At 40.4% G+C, this 17,953-nt stretch overlaps 2 protein-coding genes across 7 annotated transcripts in view; one reads left to right on the top strand and one right to left on the bottom strand.

Annotated features, from left to right (window-relative positions):
• Window positions 1-1,335: 1,335 nt before the first annotated feature.
• LOC111268353 (uncharacterized) lies at window positions 1,336-15,031 on the bottom strand. 6 transcript variants are annotated; one of them, XR_002685164.2, is made up of 5 exons: window positions 14,351-15,014; window positions 7,083-7,457; window positions 2,222-2,488; window positions 1,715-1,805; window positions 1,336-1,427 (listed from the first exon to the last, which is right to left on the bottom strand). XR_002685164.2 is itself a non-coding variant. In XM_022847311.2 (3 exons), the coding sequence occupies exons 2-3, from the start codon at window positions 7,455-7,457 to the stop codon at window positions 1,410-1,412; spliced, it is 393 nt and encodes a 130-aa protein (XP_022703046.1). In that variant the 5' UTR covers window positions 14,351-15,028; the 3' UTR covers window positions 1,336-1,409. The 6 variants fall into 6 exon arrangements, 3 of the variants coding, with proteins under 3 accessions (XP_022703046.1, XP_022703045.1, XP_086827797.1); XR_015314160.1 differs by lacking the exon at window positions 1,715-1,805; XR_002685163.2 differs by having other exon boundaries at window positions 1,715-2,488.
• Window positions 15,032-17,078: 2,047 nt separating this feature from the next.
• Window positions 17,079-17,953, top strand: part of LOC111268356 (uncharacterized) — a 13,633-nt gene continuing 12,758 nt past the window's right edge. Inside the window, exon 1 of the mRNA XM_022847314.2 lies at window positions 17,079-17,239. The gene's annotated coding sequence lies outside the window, so the exon portion shown is untranslated. The remainder of the gene's footprint in view (window positions 17,240-17,953) is intronic.

The following is a 17,953-nucleotide window of genomic DNA, read 5'->3' on the forward strand; positions in this document are numbered from 1 at the left end:
CTGAAGAGTAACGCAACGAAGGCCGTACGGTCGACTGTGCAGCGAAGCAACCAACCGATGGAAGCTTCGTCATATGACCGGCGGCGTCGCGTACAAGGCAGGCGCCCAGAAGCCTGCGAGGTGATGACACAGGAAGCGAAGGAGAGCATTGGTCTTGCTTTGGTGGCTAAACTCGCCGGCAACTACTCGCTGGCGCCTACTCTTGTTCGGAACGTACCTTTAGTACATCGACATGTCTGTCCTGTCAGCAAGACGGCTGTGACCAGCGACACAAAGGAAAAAAGAGATGACGCCAGTAATTGGAGAGATTCGATGGTCAACTAGTGCGAGCAGCGTCGAGGCGACAAAAAAAGAACGGAAAAAGCAGTAGCGGCGCAACGCTTTTCAAGTTGGTCAAAGAAGGATTGGGGTAACGAGCGGGGCACTACCCTCAAAAGAAGAACGGGAACGAAAAAGAAATAGAAACGAAAAGGTTTTTATAAGGCAACGGCCGCTCCCTTATGCCGAAGGTATAATGACAAGAGTAGCAAAAACAGGAAGCGGGATGGGTAAACGGTCAGTCGGCCAAGGACATCGAAGGCCGCGCTAAGTACCCGACTGCACTACACCGAATTCTGCTTGAGATCTGAGCACCTTGACACACACGTAATTGCAGAATTGTGTGGGGATGGGCGTCTCGGCTTACAAGGTGCGTTTCTCTGCGGGAGCTGATGTAAAAGCTGAATAAATAACTGCAGACGAAAAAAGAAACAAGAGAAGCAAGAACCATATCTGCCGAAAGTAGGATTTATGGAAATTGCAAGGATCGTTTATTATTAATCTCACGTGTTTCGTTATAGGGAAATTTGTTTCAATTGTGCCCAGCTTGCTAAATTCTTACTACGCAGCAATATATAATACTCTATCCCACTTCTGTAATAATGGCCATAATTCCACAATGCTACAATCGACATGTTGAGTTGTCGAAAAGTATTGACCGTCTTTAAGTGAAAATTGAAACAAAAATATTTTCGCCAATAATTTAAAATAATATCATTAAACTAAATATGGCCATTCTGGTCGATAACCTTCTGTGAAGCTCTGTGAAGCTCTGGGGAAAAATTTGTGACAAGTTATTTCTGCGTTCCTTCGTCAAAACTTCATTGACACCATCGAAGTAGTTGTATAAAGATCGAAACGGATGTCTTATGGTTCAAGACCCAATAAAGAAAACGCCTATGGTCCCTAGACAGCATGTAATCCCCTATCATAATACAACGTATCTGCGAACGAACTTTTGCCTAAATCTCACTCATCTTCAAGGCGCTCTATCTTAAATATAAATACGGCAATTCGAACAATGCTAATACATTTACATTTTATTGTCAAATCTGAGCTTCCAGATAACGACAACGCCGGCGGAACTAGTATTACCTGAAGGATGTGAGCTGAAAGATAGAAAAATGGTTGATATATTTTTAATAAGCCGACACCATATAGATATATGTTTTAATCGGACACTGAGCGCCGCTTGGCGCGAGCATCCGGTCCGGATATACCGACAATATGGTATTTCTTTATATCGAATGAAATTGACCTTTAAAGGAATGATATTAGAGTTTTGCCGGTAAAAAGGCCAATGTTAAGCCGTTTTTTTCTATTGTTATTGTTCTAGCGATTTTCAGTAAAACCGATAGTTACAATTTTTATAAGTTATTTTTTTAACAAAACTTACTGCTAAAATATGAGGTACACATAGTTCTAGAAACAAGGACACAGGCACCAAAATAGTTGGGTCGACACGGCCGGCTTGAACGACTAAGTCCCTGGTTGAAAAAGATCAAGGGGTGCTGCTTCAACGGCGCATACTATAGTACAAACTATGTGATTAAAAGATATTAAATAAATATCAATCAATATTTATTCGTAATCGATGAAATCCTTGAGAACAGCAACGATCCAAATCCATACCCAACGAAAGAAATGCTTGACTGATCCAAAATAAATTATTATAGATATATCTATAGTGCTGCTGTAACAGGAAGTACCTGATCTATAAAAGTCAACTGGACAGTCAAACGAAGCGATGGACTCATAAAAATAGATTGACAAGATAAGACAAGCAGCTTAACAATAAGATAAAATGTACCTTGATTGTAAACCGACTTGTCTACATATTTTTTTTTCCTTTATCATGGACTGATGTGTCCCTGTAAGCCTATGTTTAATTTTTTGAACTTACAGCTATAAGTGCGGAGTATTAAATCCCGAATAAAGGTTACAATGATTGATGCGTGCTACAATTTCGTCTGTCTATAATCTATGTTCGAGATAAGTTTTCGATTGAAGAACTCGACCATAGGTCTGTTATTTTTCCAGTGGGAACGAAGTTGTGTTGTGTAGTGTATTTCATTATTCAACTTAGGCTCAATGTTTAACTACGCAAATAGCCGGTGTTAGATCCTCGTTAATGCTGATTGATAATAACTCAGTCAATCGTGGCAATCATCTGAAAGAGTAATCAATAAAACAAATGATAAATGAGGTAGTAATAGTAGGATAATAAATACCTACAAAAGACACAAGGCGCTTATGAGATGGAATATTTGACATAACAAAAGGAGAGATTTACCTAGATATTTTGATCCATGGAGAGATTTTAGACATTGAGAAGCATTAGAGGATTTGCTGAATATAAATTGGTAAACATCCGAGCTCTGGCGTAGGAATAGCAGACGGTCAGAGCGTGAAGAAAACGAACGGAGCGGAAATCGTCGAACACACTAATCAAGCCAGCAGAGATTTTTTTAAAATCCTATTCGGACTTGGATGCGTCTCTGCACAAACGCGCGTTATTTATATACATATTGTGCCTATCTGATCAAGCATCCGCTATATAATTTCGCATCGTAGCCTTTAGCAGGGTTCTGCTGTCCGACGACGTTACGTCTATAATGAAAACTTCGCACAGGACACTGGAAACACTGGGGGTCACCTAATGGTGCTGATTGACATGTCTGGTAATCAAAACAGCACACATGATCAGCTCTTGATTGTTTTGTAGGATCTAGACGAGATTGTGTGTACATTTGCTTTTATACATAGCTGATCCTTGGCTGTTCCTTCTAGGCCATCGAATTAGCCTGCTAGAATAGTTTCGTAAGAAGCAAATAGTACGTTGTCTAACGTATATCGTACTCGCGAATACGTTTTCCAGTGATTTGAAAATGTGTGTGATTCCCTAAAAATATCTATTCGAAATGACGAAACCGGCGTGAAACGGAAAGGATGATCGTAATTGCCGTTATAATTTGATGCAATTTACAAATTACGACATCTATCTATGCGAAATATCTATACGGAAATATCGTGATCGAGCGTTCGGGTTGATCTTTCTGCCATGCAAAGCACAGGCAATTACGCAACGGTAAGAGCTCGTTCCACATTACATGGATTTCTGCAGTACTGCAATGCTTCTGTCATCTTGCAACAAGTCTCTGCAACGAAAGGTAACTTATATCACATTCTTGTTGATAGGCTTCTTCACCACAAGTCCACGAAATATCGTTTTACAATTCTACTAAGCAGTAAGTTAACTTTACGTGCATATGTTGCTTAATTAAGGATTAGGTTACAACACACTAACGAAAAACTTACGTCTGATAGCGATATCTATAACAATATAAGCAGTAAACAAAATTCAAACACAAAAAACCGACACAATCCATATAAGTATTCAAGCACTGGCACAACAGCAATACGGACAAAAAAGAATCTCAACATCCAAGTTGCGGTCGCCTCTAGCGGATGTCAATGTTATCGCGGCAAACAATAAAACGGCCTGGAAAAGGGACGAAAGGGAAAAGTGGTCGAGGGGGAACATAAGATTGCAGTTATTAACTTTTGTTTATTATCAGTTGCCAGTGGCCTTCGGAATCGTCGCCCGAGGCCAACTACATCTGAGGTTTTTACGCCCCCTTATTTTTACCTCTATGGCTCCGTACAGCAGAGCAGAGTGCACGATACTCGGTTGCGTTTATTACGCAATATTGCGCTGCTTTTATAGTATATGCGCACTGAAGCGAATAAACTTGCAATAAAAACAAAGCTATTCGTGTTTGATGCGACAAAAAATAGAAAAATTACAAGTCAGGCCTTTCTTTTTGTGTTCGTGTCAAGCAAATGCCGTCCATATTGTACCACCAACTCGTAGTAGCCTTTTCTTCCCATACCTATTTGAGTAAGATAAAATGATTTCATCCGGTACGTGATGCTCATAAGACATACAATGGTCATTTAGAAAGCAATCTTGTATTGTGATCTTCGCTCTCCTTAACACTTTACCTTACCTAAATTGTCACAGGTCCATGATGCACCCTTAGTGCTTATCTAAATTTCATTAGAAAAGACCATTGAATACAGAGAAAAACAAAAACGGTCGAGGATTGTTGAAAGAAACCCATCTTGTTACACAAAAAGAAAGACTTTACTGGCTCACAAATAAGTTCAACTCAACACACAGTCATAACGATGTACCTAACTACATTCAATTAGCATAAATGAAACCTAACAAATTTATTGCCTCCCTTGGTGTTGTTGTTTATTAATAAACGTGCGAGAATATTACTATATATACACTATATATATATATATACTATAAAAACACTTGAACACAACATTTTAGTGTAAAAATTGCAGATATAGTAAATCACGAATTCACCGTCACGAATTTCTCTTATTCTTTTCGAATTTACCTCAGCTTAAGAAGCATCGATTTACTTCGGCAATTTAATTTTTTTTTACTTTTTTATAACAACTTCCGTTCTAATTAAATTACTTTTGCGTGAAATGTACTTATTTAGAATTGCTTGATTTGCCGCATGTGAACATTTTTTACTAAGAATACTGCTACTCTTATTTAGAACAACTGATCAGCATTTTCTCGCAGATTTTAATCAAATTAATAATAATTAATTAATTCGAACCCGTTTTTGCTCGACTTCTATATGCTCTCTGTCGAACAGTGTTCGTTAAACAATCATCAATTGATGGTTGGCAAGCGATCACCTATATACACACATATATATATATATATATATATATATATATATATATATATATATATACATATATTTCCTCCAGAACTCAAAAGTGTGCTTCATTATTTTTACATACAGTATACGACAAAAAGTATCTCTCATTTTGTAATAGCTGATTTGTTACTCACTGTTTAAAAATATAAACCTTTAACCAGACGATCACTGCTGCCCGGGCGTCTTTTGATCAAACCTCCGACGTCCCACTGCTAGCCATCTCGAGGGCTTAGAGATAGACCGTCTATCTATAAACCTGGCTGGGCCCTTTGCTAGTCCTGTTTTGCTTTGCCCGCAACGACGCCCGCGTTTTCTGTCAACATCAGTTGGCCGGTCCGCTGTTTTAGAGGATGGCACATGAAGCACAATCGGCGATAGGGTCTTTGCGTATAAGCCAGTTTATGTCAGCCAGCAGATTCGTTTCTCCGGCGTGTATTTTGTGTATTGCTCATGACGGAGCTCATAATAGGCATAATGATGTTACTAATTCCGTGCTCATTAAGGCTGCCATCCTCGCGATGGTGACTGTTCAAGATTATTATAACATAGGTGCGGAGCAAATAGTTTTATCCGTAATTGTTGATCTCATCTTTTGCAGCACTGGAAGCGGACTCGTCCATTACGGCCTGCTTGCGGGGTGTTTGCCGGTGATATCGATATAAATTTGTCAGATTCACCAACCTACGGTACACTGAGTATACTCGAGTAGTATCTAGTAAAAAAAACACGGGGCACCATATGCGTAGATCAATAAGAAAGTTGTAGAGGAAAATCTAGTTTTTCTAAGCTCCTCTCACAAAATATTGGCTTTAATCTTCAATCTGATGTACCTATTAAGGTTTGAGTCGGCAGTAAATTAGACAAAGGCAACATGTCGGATGATTAGCGCATGGTCGTTCTGTATATGATTAAGCGGATGCGCGAACTGCAACTGGGGCACTAGAAAGGCATGCCAGGGTTCGGCGTACGCATAGGACCACTCGTTTATGCCCCCGCTTAAATGGACTCCATAGAAAACTAGTTTCATCAGCTTAGTGTACACCAAGAGCATTTTCAAGCATAGCTATGGGACGAATCAAATCATACAGGAGAGCCTAATAAAACAGGTGTTTCAATATGCCCTATCGCATATGGAGAAAGCGTTCAGGCCCTCGTCCGATAAAAGTTACTAATGGTCTAACCAAGGAAATTAAATATAGAAATATCGAGAATTTTTAAAAATTTTGGAAAAGTGCTGGGTCTCAATGACAAGTTGTCGTTCGATACAATTGTGTACAAGTTTCCACATGATCTAAAAGTTGCTCGAATAATTGAAAAATACGAATAATTGGCTTGCCATTCTCAGAGTCCAGTCATAGCTAAAACTGTAAGGGTCCCTATACGAGTTCTTTTTTCGGAACCTTTTCCACTTAAGGTACATTCAGACACGTGTGTTAGTAAAGCCAGCCAATAATCAGATGAACGAGTTCTGTCTTTTTTGCCTAAACTAAACTATGACTTGAAGTAAACACCTAAACTTTACTATAGAAACACAAACGAGATGAATCGTACAGCGCAAACTCACATGAAACGCTGCCTACCTGAATAATAAGAAAAAACAGTAGTAGACGTAATAATCCCACATAAAAAATAATTTTTTATAGTCATTGTTATCAAGAGCTGTTCCATATACAATACAAAAGACATAAAATCACTGTAAAAATAATTTATTCATACTTATGCCGTTTTCATTAGACATAAACCTTAAGGTTTCAGTACCGATGTGGAACTCCGTTACGTTCAAATCAGGATTTATTTATTTACTCCTGTCAAACTCATCGGTTAGTATCCTGCATCAGTATTACAAGCTCAAGGTTTTTTGTCAAAACATATAATGCTGTTTTAGTTCTATCTCGTGAAGTCGTTTTTAATTGGTTCAAATTGACTTGACAGACGTGTGTACTATTCTGTTAATACTGAAAGCACACTTTTAGTGATACTGGAAGGCTTGAGACTTTCTCTGTAACTCACCTTAATGCCCGCAAGGGCACATAGCTCAACGCGCATGTCTATGGGCGGTGTCCTTTGAGGAGCTGGAAGCAATGCAACCTTCTTTGAGGACCATCGCTGTTTTGGGGCCTTTCTCAGGAAATTTGCTGCCTTCCCTCCATTGATGCGACGGAGCTCGGGTGGGTCGACTCGAGTCCAACCATCCTGGCGCCAGCCCCGACTCGGAGGGTACCCGCAATAAACAAGCCCCAGTTTTGCAATGGGGCTTGCGTCGAGGTCGACAATGAAATCGATCGTCTTACGAACGGAAATTCTTCGAAGGAGGCAAATATTGCTGAGAAAGAACTTCACTCGTTTCTTGCGATTCATACAAGCTTGCAGGAAGTAGCGATACATCTGTAAGCGAAATTGTTATTTGGTCATTTCAATAGTTACTTTCCGAGACGAGTTAACTACAAAGGGTGAATGATTAGTTTCGAGGACAGAATCGGAATCTGGGTGTTGAACCTAGTGCGGTTTGAGAGCGGAGCCCTCTGTCGTTGTGTGCAGAAGCTCGTTTACAGAACTGTGTCAGATAAACAGAGACGCAAGGAGGTCTATTTTTTTCTGTGACAAAGACAGACTAGCAATAAGGCACGCATTTTTCGAAAGTGTGCACCAATTAATTTTGTCATTAATAACCATATCGTTTGCCCTATTGTTCCTATGTTATCATTACTAGATGTAATTCGTCGTTAACTATTACAAAGCCGGTGCTCTGGTTTACCGACACAAAGTCATGATACAGACCCTTAATGGACGAAACCATTTTTTAGTTAGAATTTTCTGTTTGACCTTAAGACTGTCTGGTCTGTCCAAGAATAGTTTTTAATGGTTCAGTCAATATTTTAGGAATCATTAGTTAATTATATCTACACAAGAAACATCTAAATGGGCGCTAAGTGTCACATTTTTGTGCAATATAATATTACTTTTCGATGGCTGAACGAGGGATTCTAGCAAGGTTTCATTTTATTTATTTATAGATTTTAGGTAGAAACCCTCGTTCAGTCATTTAAAAGTCAATAGAATCCATTATCATTCCATGGGTGGGCGAAACGAGGCTTGATCCTGTAGAATCAATCCTTGACTTTTTTCCCTGGCGAGTTCCACTCCGCAAGTTTTCCAACTAATAGAATCGATATTCCTCTCTTAGCAGGGCAACGATTGCAATCGCGCACTACCCGTAGCAGTAGCAACTGTCCCCTTGTCCTCCCGTTAGTTTTCCCACAAACGGAGACCCTCACAGTTGCTCTTGCCGCCATTATCTCTAGATGAGCATATGCTTTTTCCTAGTTAGCCTTCAAAACGTTTATAGCGAAGCAGAACGAAAGTTGTGCGGGAGAAACTTCACTGTCGCGTTGTTAAGAGCTCATACAGTTGATAGGCACCTTGTCAACTCGTCGATTTGCCATAGTAAAGCTGTCAGTAACTTATTGGACACGTAAGACGTTGACAAACACCTCAACAATCCAGTACGCGTGTGTTCTTATCGGTCCATTCCTTAGTTCTTTTTTCGATTGACCCGTTCTGAACTGGCAACGAAAATAATAGCAGTAGGCGGTATGATAGCAATTTTCTTGCATTTTTGTTCATTTTTTTTGCTGTTACGTCATACAAGTGAATAAGAAAAAAAAAGGAGAGTATATTGCATTGCAAGTAAGCCTCCGTTGCAGGGTCCAGTGAAAACGAATACGTGCTATGGATAAAAGATTGGCTCATTTCAGACCCATAGGCTGTCCTATTAATCGGCAACAATTAGAAGCAAAAGCAAGTATTAGTTCAATAGGACGGTGGCTAGACATAAATCAGCGTATGCGTAACCTTGGTACTTTCCTTTGAGGCTTCTGGGGCAATACGAAAATCACCAAATAAGGTTGACTAGTAATAATTCCACTGGACATCTTGCGCAGACAAAATGTTCGTATTACCGGCCATTTAGAATAAATTATTTTATCGAACAATTAGTAATTTTGTAGAACGACTATTTCTATACTGATAACCAATCCACGATGTATAGGGTTGATAGAGCACAAAATAGGTGAGCGCAGCAGAGTGTACCACTCAAATTCTAACAATAACTCGTTGTTATTTTCCCATTTGCCAGTTAGTTTTTCATTCTCATGAGAACTGATCGAATGTGTTATGGGGTAAAGGAAAAGTGGTGATTTTTCTACGATGTTTGCTTACTTCATGGAACTCTCCAATTTTGGTTAAATTTTATAGCTATAAAGTGCCTGTTGGTAGTCGTATAGCTGCAGTTAATAATTCTTCTCTCGCTTAATTCACTACTTTACTTTCCGCTGTCTTTCTTTGAAGATGCTTTCAACTGCTTTTCATTAACTTCGACCGATACGAATATTTCATGCTGTTTCGGCAGCTGCTTGACGGGGGCAAAAGATGAAACAAAATATGTGTCGAAAAGACTTTTCTTCCTTTTCCTGGAGCCTCCATATTTTATGGCGTCGACTTGACATAAACTTCCGTCCATTCGATCAAATCACAAAGGGAGATCGCACGTTTGAATGATTTATAGAAGTTAACAAGCAATGAAACGGTAATAAAAAAAGTAAAAAAATAAGCCTAAAATACCACAGTCGCAACCTATTCTTATTAGGATAGATTCGGTACCGCCACTTCGATAATACCTGTAAAATCCCATTGTGTCGCTTTACATTTTAGAACCCGATTCATAGGAATCTACCAAGAAAAGGTCAGGTTTTAACCAGCGTTTCGTAACTGTAAAGGCATCACTATTTCCATGTCATTCTCTAGTACCTATTATTATTATCTGCACATCCTTTCCCGGGTTCCACACAAAGTGGGTTTCACTTAAGTGGCATAAGTAGTATCGAGACACAGGCCACCGTAAGGCTGGAGCTCATTTTAAAAAAAAGCTTGTTTCCAAGCCGTGTACAAGAATCCCGGCATTTTCACTTTGTTTCGATTACTTATTATGAGTGTTAGTGGGAATCAATACTCACATACCGTTGTAAGCTAATTATAGCAGAATTGAATGAATGAAGCATGGAAATAACATTTATTACTAAATATACCAAACATGGAAACTTCCGTAGGCCAGACCACCTATTCCAAGTATCGTCAATCTAGCAACAAATCTTGTATGCTTAACTGAACAAAATTACATCCTTGCACTTGTATATGAGACACCAAAAAATAAAGAAAAAAAAAACATTAGTGATAATCTACAAGTTGACAATCTCATATGCAGCCTTTGCACGCTGCGGACATGTTGAGAGAAGCTACTAATTTTTTTGGAACGATTCAAGATATTTTTCAGCGAAGGTTGATCTTTGCCCTGAGCAGCTAACTTAGCCTAGACAACGTCCTCGTGAACGAAGCTACACAGCATATTCAGTCAACAAGTGGGCAAAGGAACTACGGGCATAACCAAAACTGTAGCTTACAACGTGCTTGCTGATACGATTTAGGCTTCGGAAGACATTCGAACACTTTCTGGACCTGGACAACCTGGCAACCTTATTTCAAATTTGAATTACAATTATTGTAAGTCAGCAAAAACTTACAATCTATCTACTATATTACTGTCTATACTAATTTTATAGCGTTTACAATGGTTGGGCAACTGAAATTTTTCGTCGCTAAGTAACTACACAGTACAAAATGAAAAGGCGAAGAGAAGTTAGACAAGTGGAATTGAATGGGCTAAGAGCTCTACTACTTCTAACAATCAACGCGATCATTGGAACCGGATTTAAAGAACGTACCGACAACTTGAGCCCACAAGTTGCAAGTGGAATCAATCTTCGCAATGAGCGTTGTTTTGCCCTCTAGCTAGCCTGTAAATCTAGGACACTATTCTATTCCGGGTTAAGATTTTGCCTCCTCCTTATTCTCTTAACAACTTGTCATTTTTAGATTATCTGTGTAACATTTGTTGTCTTATTTAATCAAAACTTGAATCGTAAAATTAAAAAGGTATAAATTCGGTTGAAGAGGACGTCTGCTGATGCTCTCGAAAAGTTGCGTGTCCACGTAGGTCCTGTTGATGAACGTTACTATCGCTCGGTATGGCCCGTCGCCGATGTCGAGTTTCAAATCGCGAAAATCACATGACTTTCTAACTAGGCAACTAATTCCTTCAGTCTATCCTGAACAAGCGCTTGCTGATGTAGCACAACTACAATCGCTGCAGAATGCGAAAATGAAGTAATCACCTGTCAACCGAAGATAATTATTGTATTAGGGTATGGCAAAGCGTCACTGGCCAAATCAACTTCAATGTCCTGATGAGTGTTCTCATTGTACTTGAAAATATCATTTCGCAGAGTGGTGACGAGCATGCCGGAATGAGACCTGAAATCTTCAACTCACTGATGAATCGAATGTTGAATACCGAAAAAACAGTAGAAAAACTTATGAAAGTATGGAAATAAATCAACACATATGATAAGTACAAATCCCAAATTCCACGATTTCGTTGAGTCGAAGACAGCTTCTATCGTCTGTCGTCTGACAACTGACGGATGGGTTTTCCGGGTTCCTGACGGTTTCCGAAGTCAAGGCAGCTTCTTCGTTCACGACTTGCAACGAAGCAGCCTCGTCTAAAGTAATGCTTTGCTGACTTCGTCTGACGCCACCTTCTAGTTTGACTTCCTTAGCAATGAGAGCTTCAGCTACTTGGATTTTATCACAAGTTTTCTGTGGCTTGGTTCCTAGAAAAAGAGCCTGATTAACATCTTCTGAGGGACATTTGACAGATATATTCTTTCATTCACATCATGGCTAATTCTCCAGAGGAACACGTACGTCCTGGGCAGAGCATACTTTTCTAGCCGTACAGCTAACGGTGTCGCCAATTGCACACGGCTCTTGTGTTCTTTCTATGGAAACGTCTGAAATTGCCATTCCCGGATATTCACTGATAAAGATCAGTCTATTGCTTGGTGCGTGCTCGGTGCAGTGTTTTTCAAACTGTAATCGTACAGTGTACTTTTCATCAGTGATCAGTGTTTGCGCAATGCCTGCACGATTAATCGAAGAGCCTCGTGTCAACGACTCGCCGTCCTGATTCGGCATGGGTAAGGTGCTTCGGGGCTAACCAGCTGATGTTCCCAACAAACCAACCAAAAGTTGATTTGCCAACGAAGTCTTGACCGCGTTAGATGTTGGCAGTTTGGAATTTATGGTAACCTTGCGTGTTAGCGATGCACTGTTGCCAACTAGCATCTGCCAGCAGACGCTGGTCAACAGCTGTCCGCACACTTTTTCATTCTGACTTGCAAAAATCTCGGACAAGTACGATGCTCGCCGGCTGGAGTTCTGACAAAATTCCTGTTTGCTAACGGATACTGGCCGATTGCCTCTCGCTGATAATCTTGAAGTTCTTACTCATTTGTAGCACACGCAACTTCTAGACGGGCGACACGTGGGTCGTTCAAGTTAAAATTATATTCAGTCGGTTCTGGTTAGCTGCTATAAAACTTCTTAATTGCTGTTTATATATGTCGCTCGATGACTACTTGCCTAAAGGTTTGATCATGCCCCTGCTCGTGGACAGTCGGAGGCTGTCCTTGGTGAACGACTTCATTTGATTCTTCCGTTGACAAACAGTCTGAACGGTATTTTGATAAATTATGGCTCTCGAGTCACGTTTATAGAATGCTTGAGAGTCTTCTTTAGATTTTTCCTGAGAATCTTGCTTGTAAACCCCGTCATAATTATCGTCATAATCTGTCTGAGTACCTTCCGAGTACAATGTTTGAGCTACCTGACAATCTTCGCTGTAAGTTACACGAGCTCTATAGAATTGCTCAATGATTTCGTTGAGAACAACTTCGTAAGCATATTGGTCGCAACCATCTTGAGCGGTACTTCCAAATTTCGTAGTATCATTCTCATGCTCGAGGCTATCCTCTACGTAGACTGGTTGAGTTCCCTAATATGCTGCTTACGTGTGTACGTGCGTACGTAGACAACCTGAGTGTCTTTCCCATAGACGGCCTGCGTACTTGTCTCACACAGAGCTTCAGTTCCTGTTTTGGGACCTATCCGTACGCCTTTTTCATTAATCACCTGCGCTCCGCTTTTGTATATTAGTTTCTATGCAGGTTCATAGAATATACGAATGCTACTTTTGTAAGTCATCCGACCATTTTTTATATATTGTATAGGACCACCTTCCGTATATTCTACGAGGACGGTTTCATAGATGATTTGCGATTCAGCTTCGTATTGCATAGCAGTCTCATCTTTGCGGATTATTTGACCTGTCGCTTCATGTTTGGCTACAGAAGATGCGCGCTGCTCATCAGCGTTGTATGCAGCGCTGTCAGACGTCTATCATTAGACGCTGTGCACATGCTCATTATAGAAAGCTTTTTCGAAATCCTGCTTGTACAGTACTTGGTCTCTCTCATCGTATGTTGCATCAGTCTCTTCTACATACATTGCAGTGCTCTACTGGTATTCTTCGTATGCTTGTTCTGTCAAAACAATATCTGTCTGATGACCTACATTTTTGTCGGCTGTAGGCGACATACGGCGCTTTCGATACTCTTAGAGTCAATCTGAGTTTTTTCGAAGCCTTATTCTAAGTCTGCATCAAATACAAAGTTGACACCGTTTGACCGTATCGTTATCGCATACTCCGGCACCGCAATTTGTTTTTCGTTACAACTGACATCATGAACTATTTAAGGTAACTGAGGTACTTCAATGGACTGTAGTTGGTTTTTCGACTTAATATAAGCAGAATCTTCCGAGCCCTCAATGCACTCGTCAGTAGACGCCGTCGCGACAGACAGGCCGAACTGTGCCTGCGCCTATTTTACCCACAACGGATCATCTTGAGCGACGTTTTGAAAAAGCATCGCAGTTTTCGCCCCCTCTGCTTGAATCTCTTTCACTGCACCGAAGGTGGCACCAGATAAAGGGTATGTCAAATTGATAGAATAAAGTGTCCATGAGGAATTAAGTAAAGAAAAACCCTATGATTCAAAACTTATTATTTAGGGTCACTACGTTTAAAACTTTCTATTCAAATAATGGACGCATATTATGTGAACTTTATTTGCACGGGTTTCTACTCATTATGACGAACGTGTTCAACAGACCTCTGAAGATGGGTCTGAATAAAGTCATCGGGTGGCACACCACGACTAGTTCTCTTTATATTCTTCATATTGAAATCATATTCATTCATGGCAGTCCTTACCAATAACAAACTAGGAGCATTTAAGGAGCTCAAGGAACTTAAGTATACTAACGTGTTCCAGATCAGCCAAAACCTCTCCAGTAGCAGGTCTAGACTCAATGTAGCGAAGGCACTTCAGCCCGACGATTTCGTTTACAGAAGTTCGTAGGTCCACTCGCACCTCGGAATCCGCATAAAATTGAGCAGCATGAGATTAGATAGTATAAAAATCGATCATTAGGGGGATGCATGGAGTCTGGAAGTCCACGATCCAGGTTCAATACATCGCAGAGTACATATAAAAATCAATCATCTCCTTAGTCATGACAAATATTCACTGAACAATAACCTGAAAGTTGTAACATTGAACTTCACTGAAAAAAATTCGTTCTGCAGCACTTAAGCCATATGGTGGTAAGCGATCCGCATGAGCAAGAAGCTTTCGAGGTACTGCGCACTCAAAACCGCAGTCGGCCAACCAAACCTTGACACTGCGTGGATCTGTAGACGATACAGCCACGCCACGTTTCCAGTCCCCGTTTAACGGAACTGCAACCAGATGATCTTCCATAGACCCAAGAATTTTCGGAATAGAACTAATCTGTTTTGTTTGAGCAAGTTCAGCTTCAAGACGAGCTAGGTCCGATAGAGGAAAACGAGCCAATCGCACCAAGACCCGTTGCTCTCCATCGTCGATGACTAGTACAGGCTTCTTCACCTTCTTCTACCGGCGGGCGACACGTCAGCACTGCAAAAGTAAATTGCCGGCAGAATCGCACAAATGCATGCTATTGTAGTCTTCGACAAATGCAATCTATCAGAGAGTTTCTAGTTTGTTTCAAGTAGCATCGTTCGCGCATAGGCCTATTTGTAGGTACGAAGGTCAAGGAGGGGCTTACGAAAAGAACAATTTTCAAGCCAAGGTGTATCGATGTCTAAGCGAAGATAGGGTATCACCGGTTGATAAAACGAGACGCCAGCCGATGACAACAATTGCACAATAGCAACCCTACTACTTTCGAGAAGAGCCTCGGCTGGTAAGTCATGCGAAGGTAACCCGTCACCAATGACAGTCTCCGTCCACGTATAATTAGTAATAACAGACATAATTTCTGTAGTTGGCGGGGATCATTTAAATGACAGTCGTGTACGCATAGCCTTTCGATAGGTCTCGTTTGGGCCTCAGGTATTAAACGGACACGTATCATTAACCGTATTTGAAATGTATAGCAAACATCGTATATGGGCAGATCGCTTAACTGCTCAAGCTTATGTCGCGGATAAACTGGCCATTATCGATCAAGGTCAATGAAACGCGATTCTGTGCTTCGTTAGCCGTTGGAAGTTTATCTACATGTGCCCGACACCTGAAATCAATATGGGATACACAAGTAATGCGTAGTTTGCGTTCAAAGATTCAGGTCCCTTTTAAGCCTATGAACATGTCGCAACGATATACATCTTCGCGCAAACAGGTCATATCGCGCTCGTTACAGAATAGTGTAATACACTCATAAACATGCCACATGTGGACGTCGCTATATAGACCACTAGTACAATGAAACCTAAATACGTGCTTTCAGTCGTACTTCGTTTCAGCATTTAGGACGGCAGGGCAAGTGTAGAAATGCAGGATAAAAATTCAATGCAAGATTGTATTTAACCAATAATTATTCGCTGATACTCCAATCAAAAACACAGCATATCGACGAGGTAACGTACGTATAACTCTAAACTTTTGGTTTGGTATCCGCCTGTTTTTTCTAGTATAAAGGCGCAAGCACTACCAGCTATTATGAAAATAATAGCTGGTATTCACTTCTGGTATTCGCTTCTACCACTGCAGATCGCTTAGACGGAAATGACAGTAACAAATAGTTTCAATTGATTGACCTGAACGTTTGAGTCTCGAGTGTTATCCAACCTTTTTGAAAATCGCGGACTGAGCGACCTGGACATTCGAACGAACGTTGCTATCGTTCCATGATACTACGCAATGTGCGTGGCCACAACCGACCGTCTAGCCGCTGTAGGAGATTCTGCTAAACAAATTATGTGTTTACTGTCCAATAAAAACATACAATTGCTCCAACTATATAACTTCCGAGCCATTATTCCTATATCTATGTGTAGACACACGTAAAAAATACATTCGTTTTACATATAGACATATTCGGCCATTATGAAACCGGCAGTATTCACTAATGCTGTGATCTGGTGTTATGGCCCAGATATATATGTAGTATATTGCGATGCGTCAACAACACAACTTGGAAAATGAAACAAAATCATTTCTTACATTAAATTGTACACTACAGACTAACCGCGTATTGTCTTATTTCCCCTATATAGTGAGGCGCAATAATTATTGAAGTACACATTCAAGAGAACTAGCGAACATAACATACGTGTGCACTTCATAGAGGTTTAAGCAATTTCGGAAGTCAATACGCGTCCAGCCTACCAACAATAACCGGTCCACCCATATCAATAGACAGCCCTCTACGGTTAGCAAGGCCGCCTTCACGTTTAATAGGCTAACCCTGGGCTGAAACCGTCGATAATAAACAAACTTTTCTCCAAAGCAAAACAAATAGCTTTTAAATTAAAGCCGACTCGAATCTCAAACGACGCTAAACGAGGCTTTTCGCCCTCCGTTTCATCTCGAAATTACAATAACGCGGGCGATTTCGAACGTGTTCGATGGCCCCTGTCTGCATAATGTGTTTATTGATAACCTGACATCGTCAGAGATCATAGATTTCTCATTTCATCGATAGTGTTTATATTGGTCGAAAGTGTAAAACAGGTACGTAAAAAACAAGTGAACTTAAGTTAATGGAAAATCGTGTGGGTGCAAGTTGTGCAAGTAATTGAAACTGAATTTATAGATTCATGAAACCTTTCATATAATCGAAAAGAGTGAAGATGTGCGTCAAGAAAATATCCTGTATTGACAAACGTATGTATTTTGTTAGGATATACGTTGATCTATTGAGGGGTGCTTAAATTGGAAACTCCTTTTGAGGGTGGAATAGCCTCTGGCTATGACAGAGTGTTAACAAATGAAAATTCAAACAAATGTGGAGCGCAGTTATACAATCTTCGAGTAGCGCCACGCGTGCTATGGTATTCCAGAACTCTGTCGTGTGCTATCACTAATGTATTCAAAGTTTTTTCAAAAGGGCTGACTCTGCGGGGTTCAATCAGAGTTCCATAGGGGTCGCGTCGAATCGACACCTAGTGTGTTAGAAACTTAAGCGGTATTAGTTCCATTCAGAATACAGTATATTTCGTACTGTCTTCTCACGGCAGTGATGAATTCAACTAAAGTAAGTATATTTCGTACGTGGGTTTATATTTACGGAAGTAATCATGATGAATACCCGCTATGGTTCGCGTGCCGGAGGTGGTTACTGGAGTATACACACATTGAGACCACCAAAGCTTTTCTATCTTATAAACACTACATTGGACACATAATCAATAGTAAGGCTAATCATGTTCATCATTTTGATGCTTAATTTCACATCGAAAAACTCAAACATCGAGAGCTGTTAAATCACTCTGTGCCAGATATGGCTGTACCAGCCATTAGCTACATGTCGAGCAGAAGGCGCAACATCATTGTCCCCGTTTCAACCAATCCCAATCTACGAAACCCTGTAGAACGTGT

Source organism: Varroa jacobsoni, unplaced genomic scaffold (assembly GCF_002532875.2).
Source record: "Varroa jacobsoni isolate VJ856 unplaced genomic scaffold, vjacob_1.0 scaffold_1278, whole genome shotgun sequence".
In the NCBI taxonomy this organism is placed as follows: Eukaryota; Metazoa; Arthropoda; class Arachnida; order Mesostigmata; family Varroidae; genus Varroa; species Varroa jacobsoni.

Bases quoted from the DNA above. Each gene is read 5' to 3' on its own strand.
- LOC111268353 (XM_022847310.2), bottom strand. From the start codon at position 7,457: ATGTATCGCTACTTCCTGCAAGCTTGTATGAATCGCAAGAAACGAGTG. The intron at 2,489-7,082 runs GTGAGTTACAGA...TTACTCTTTCAG, and splicing joins GTGCCCTTGCGGGCATTAAG to ATGATTGCCACGATTGACTG.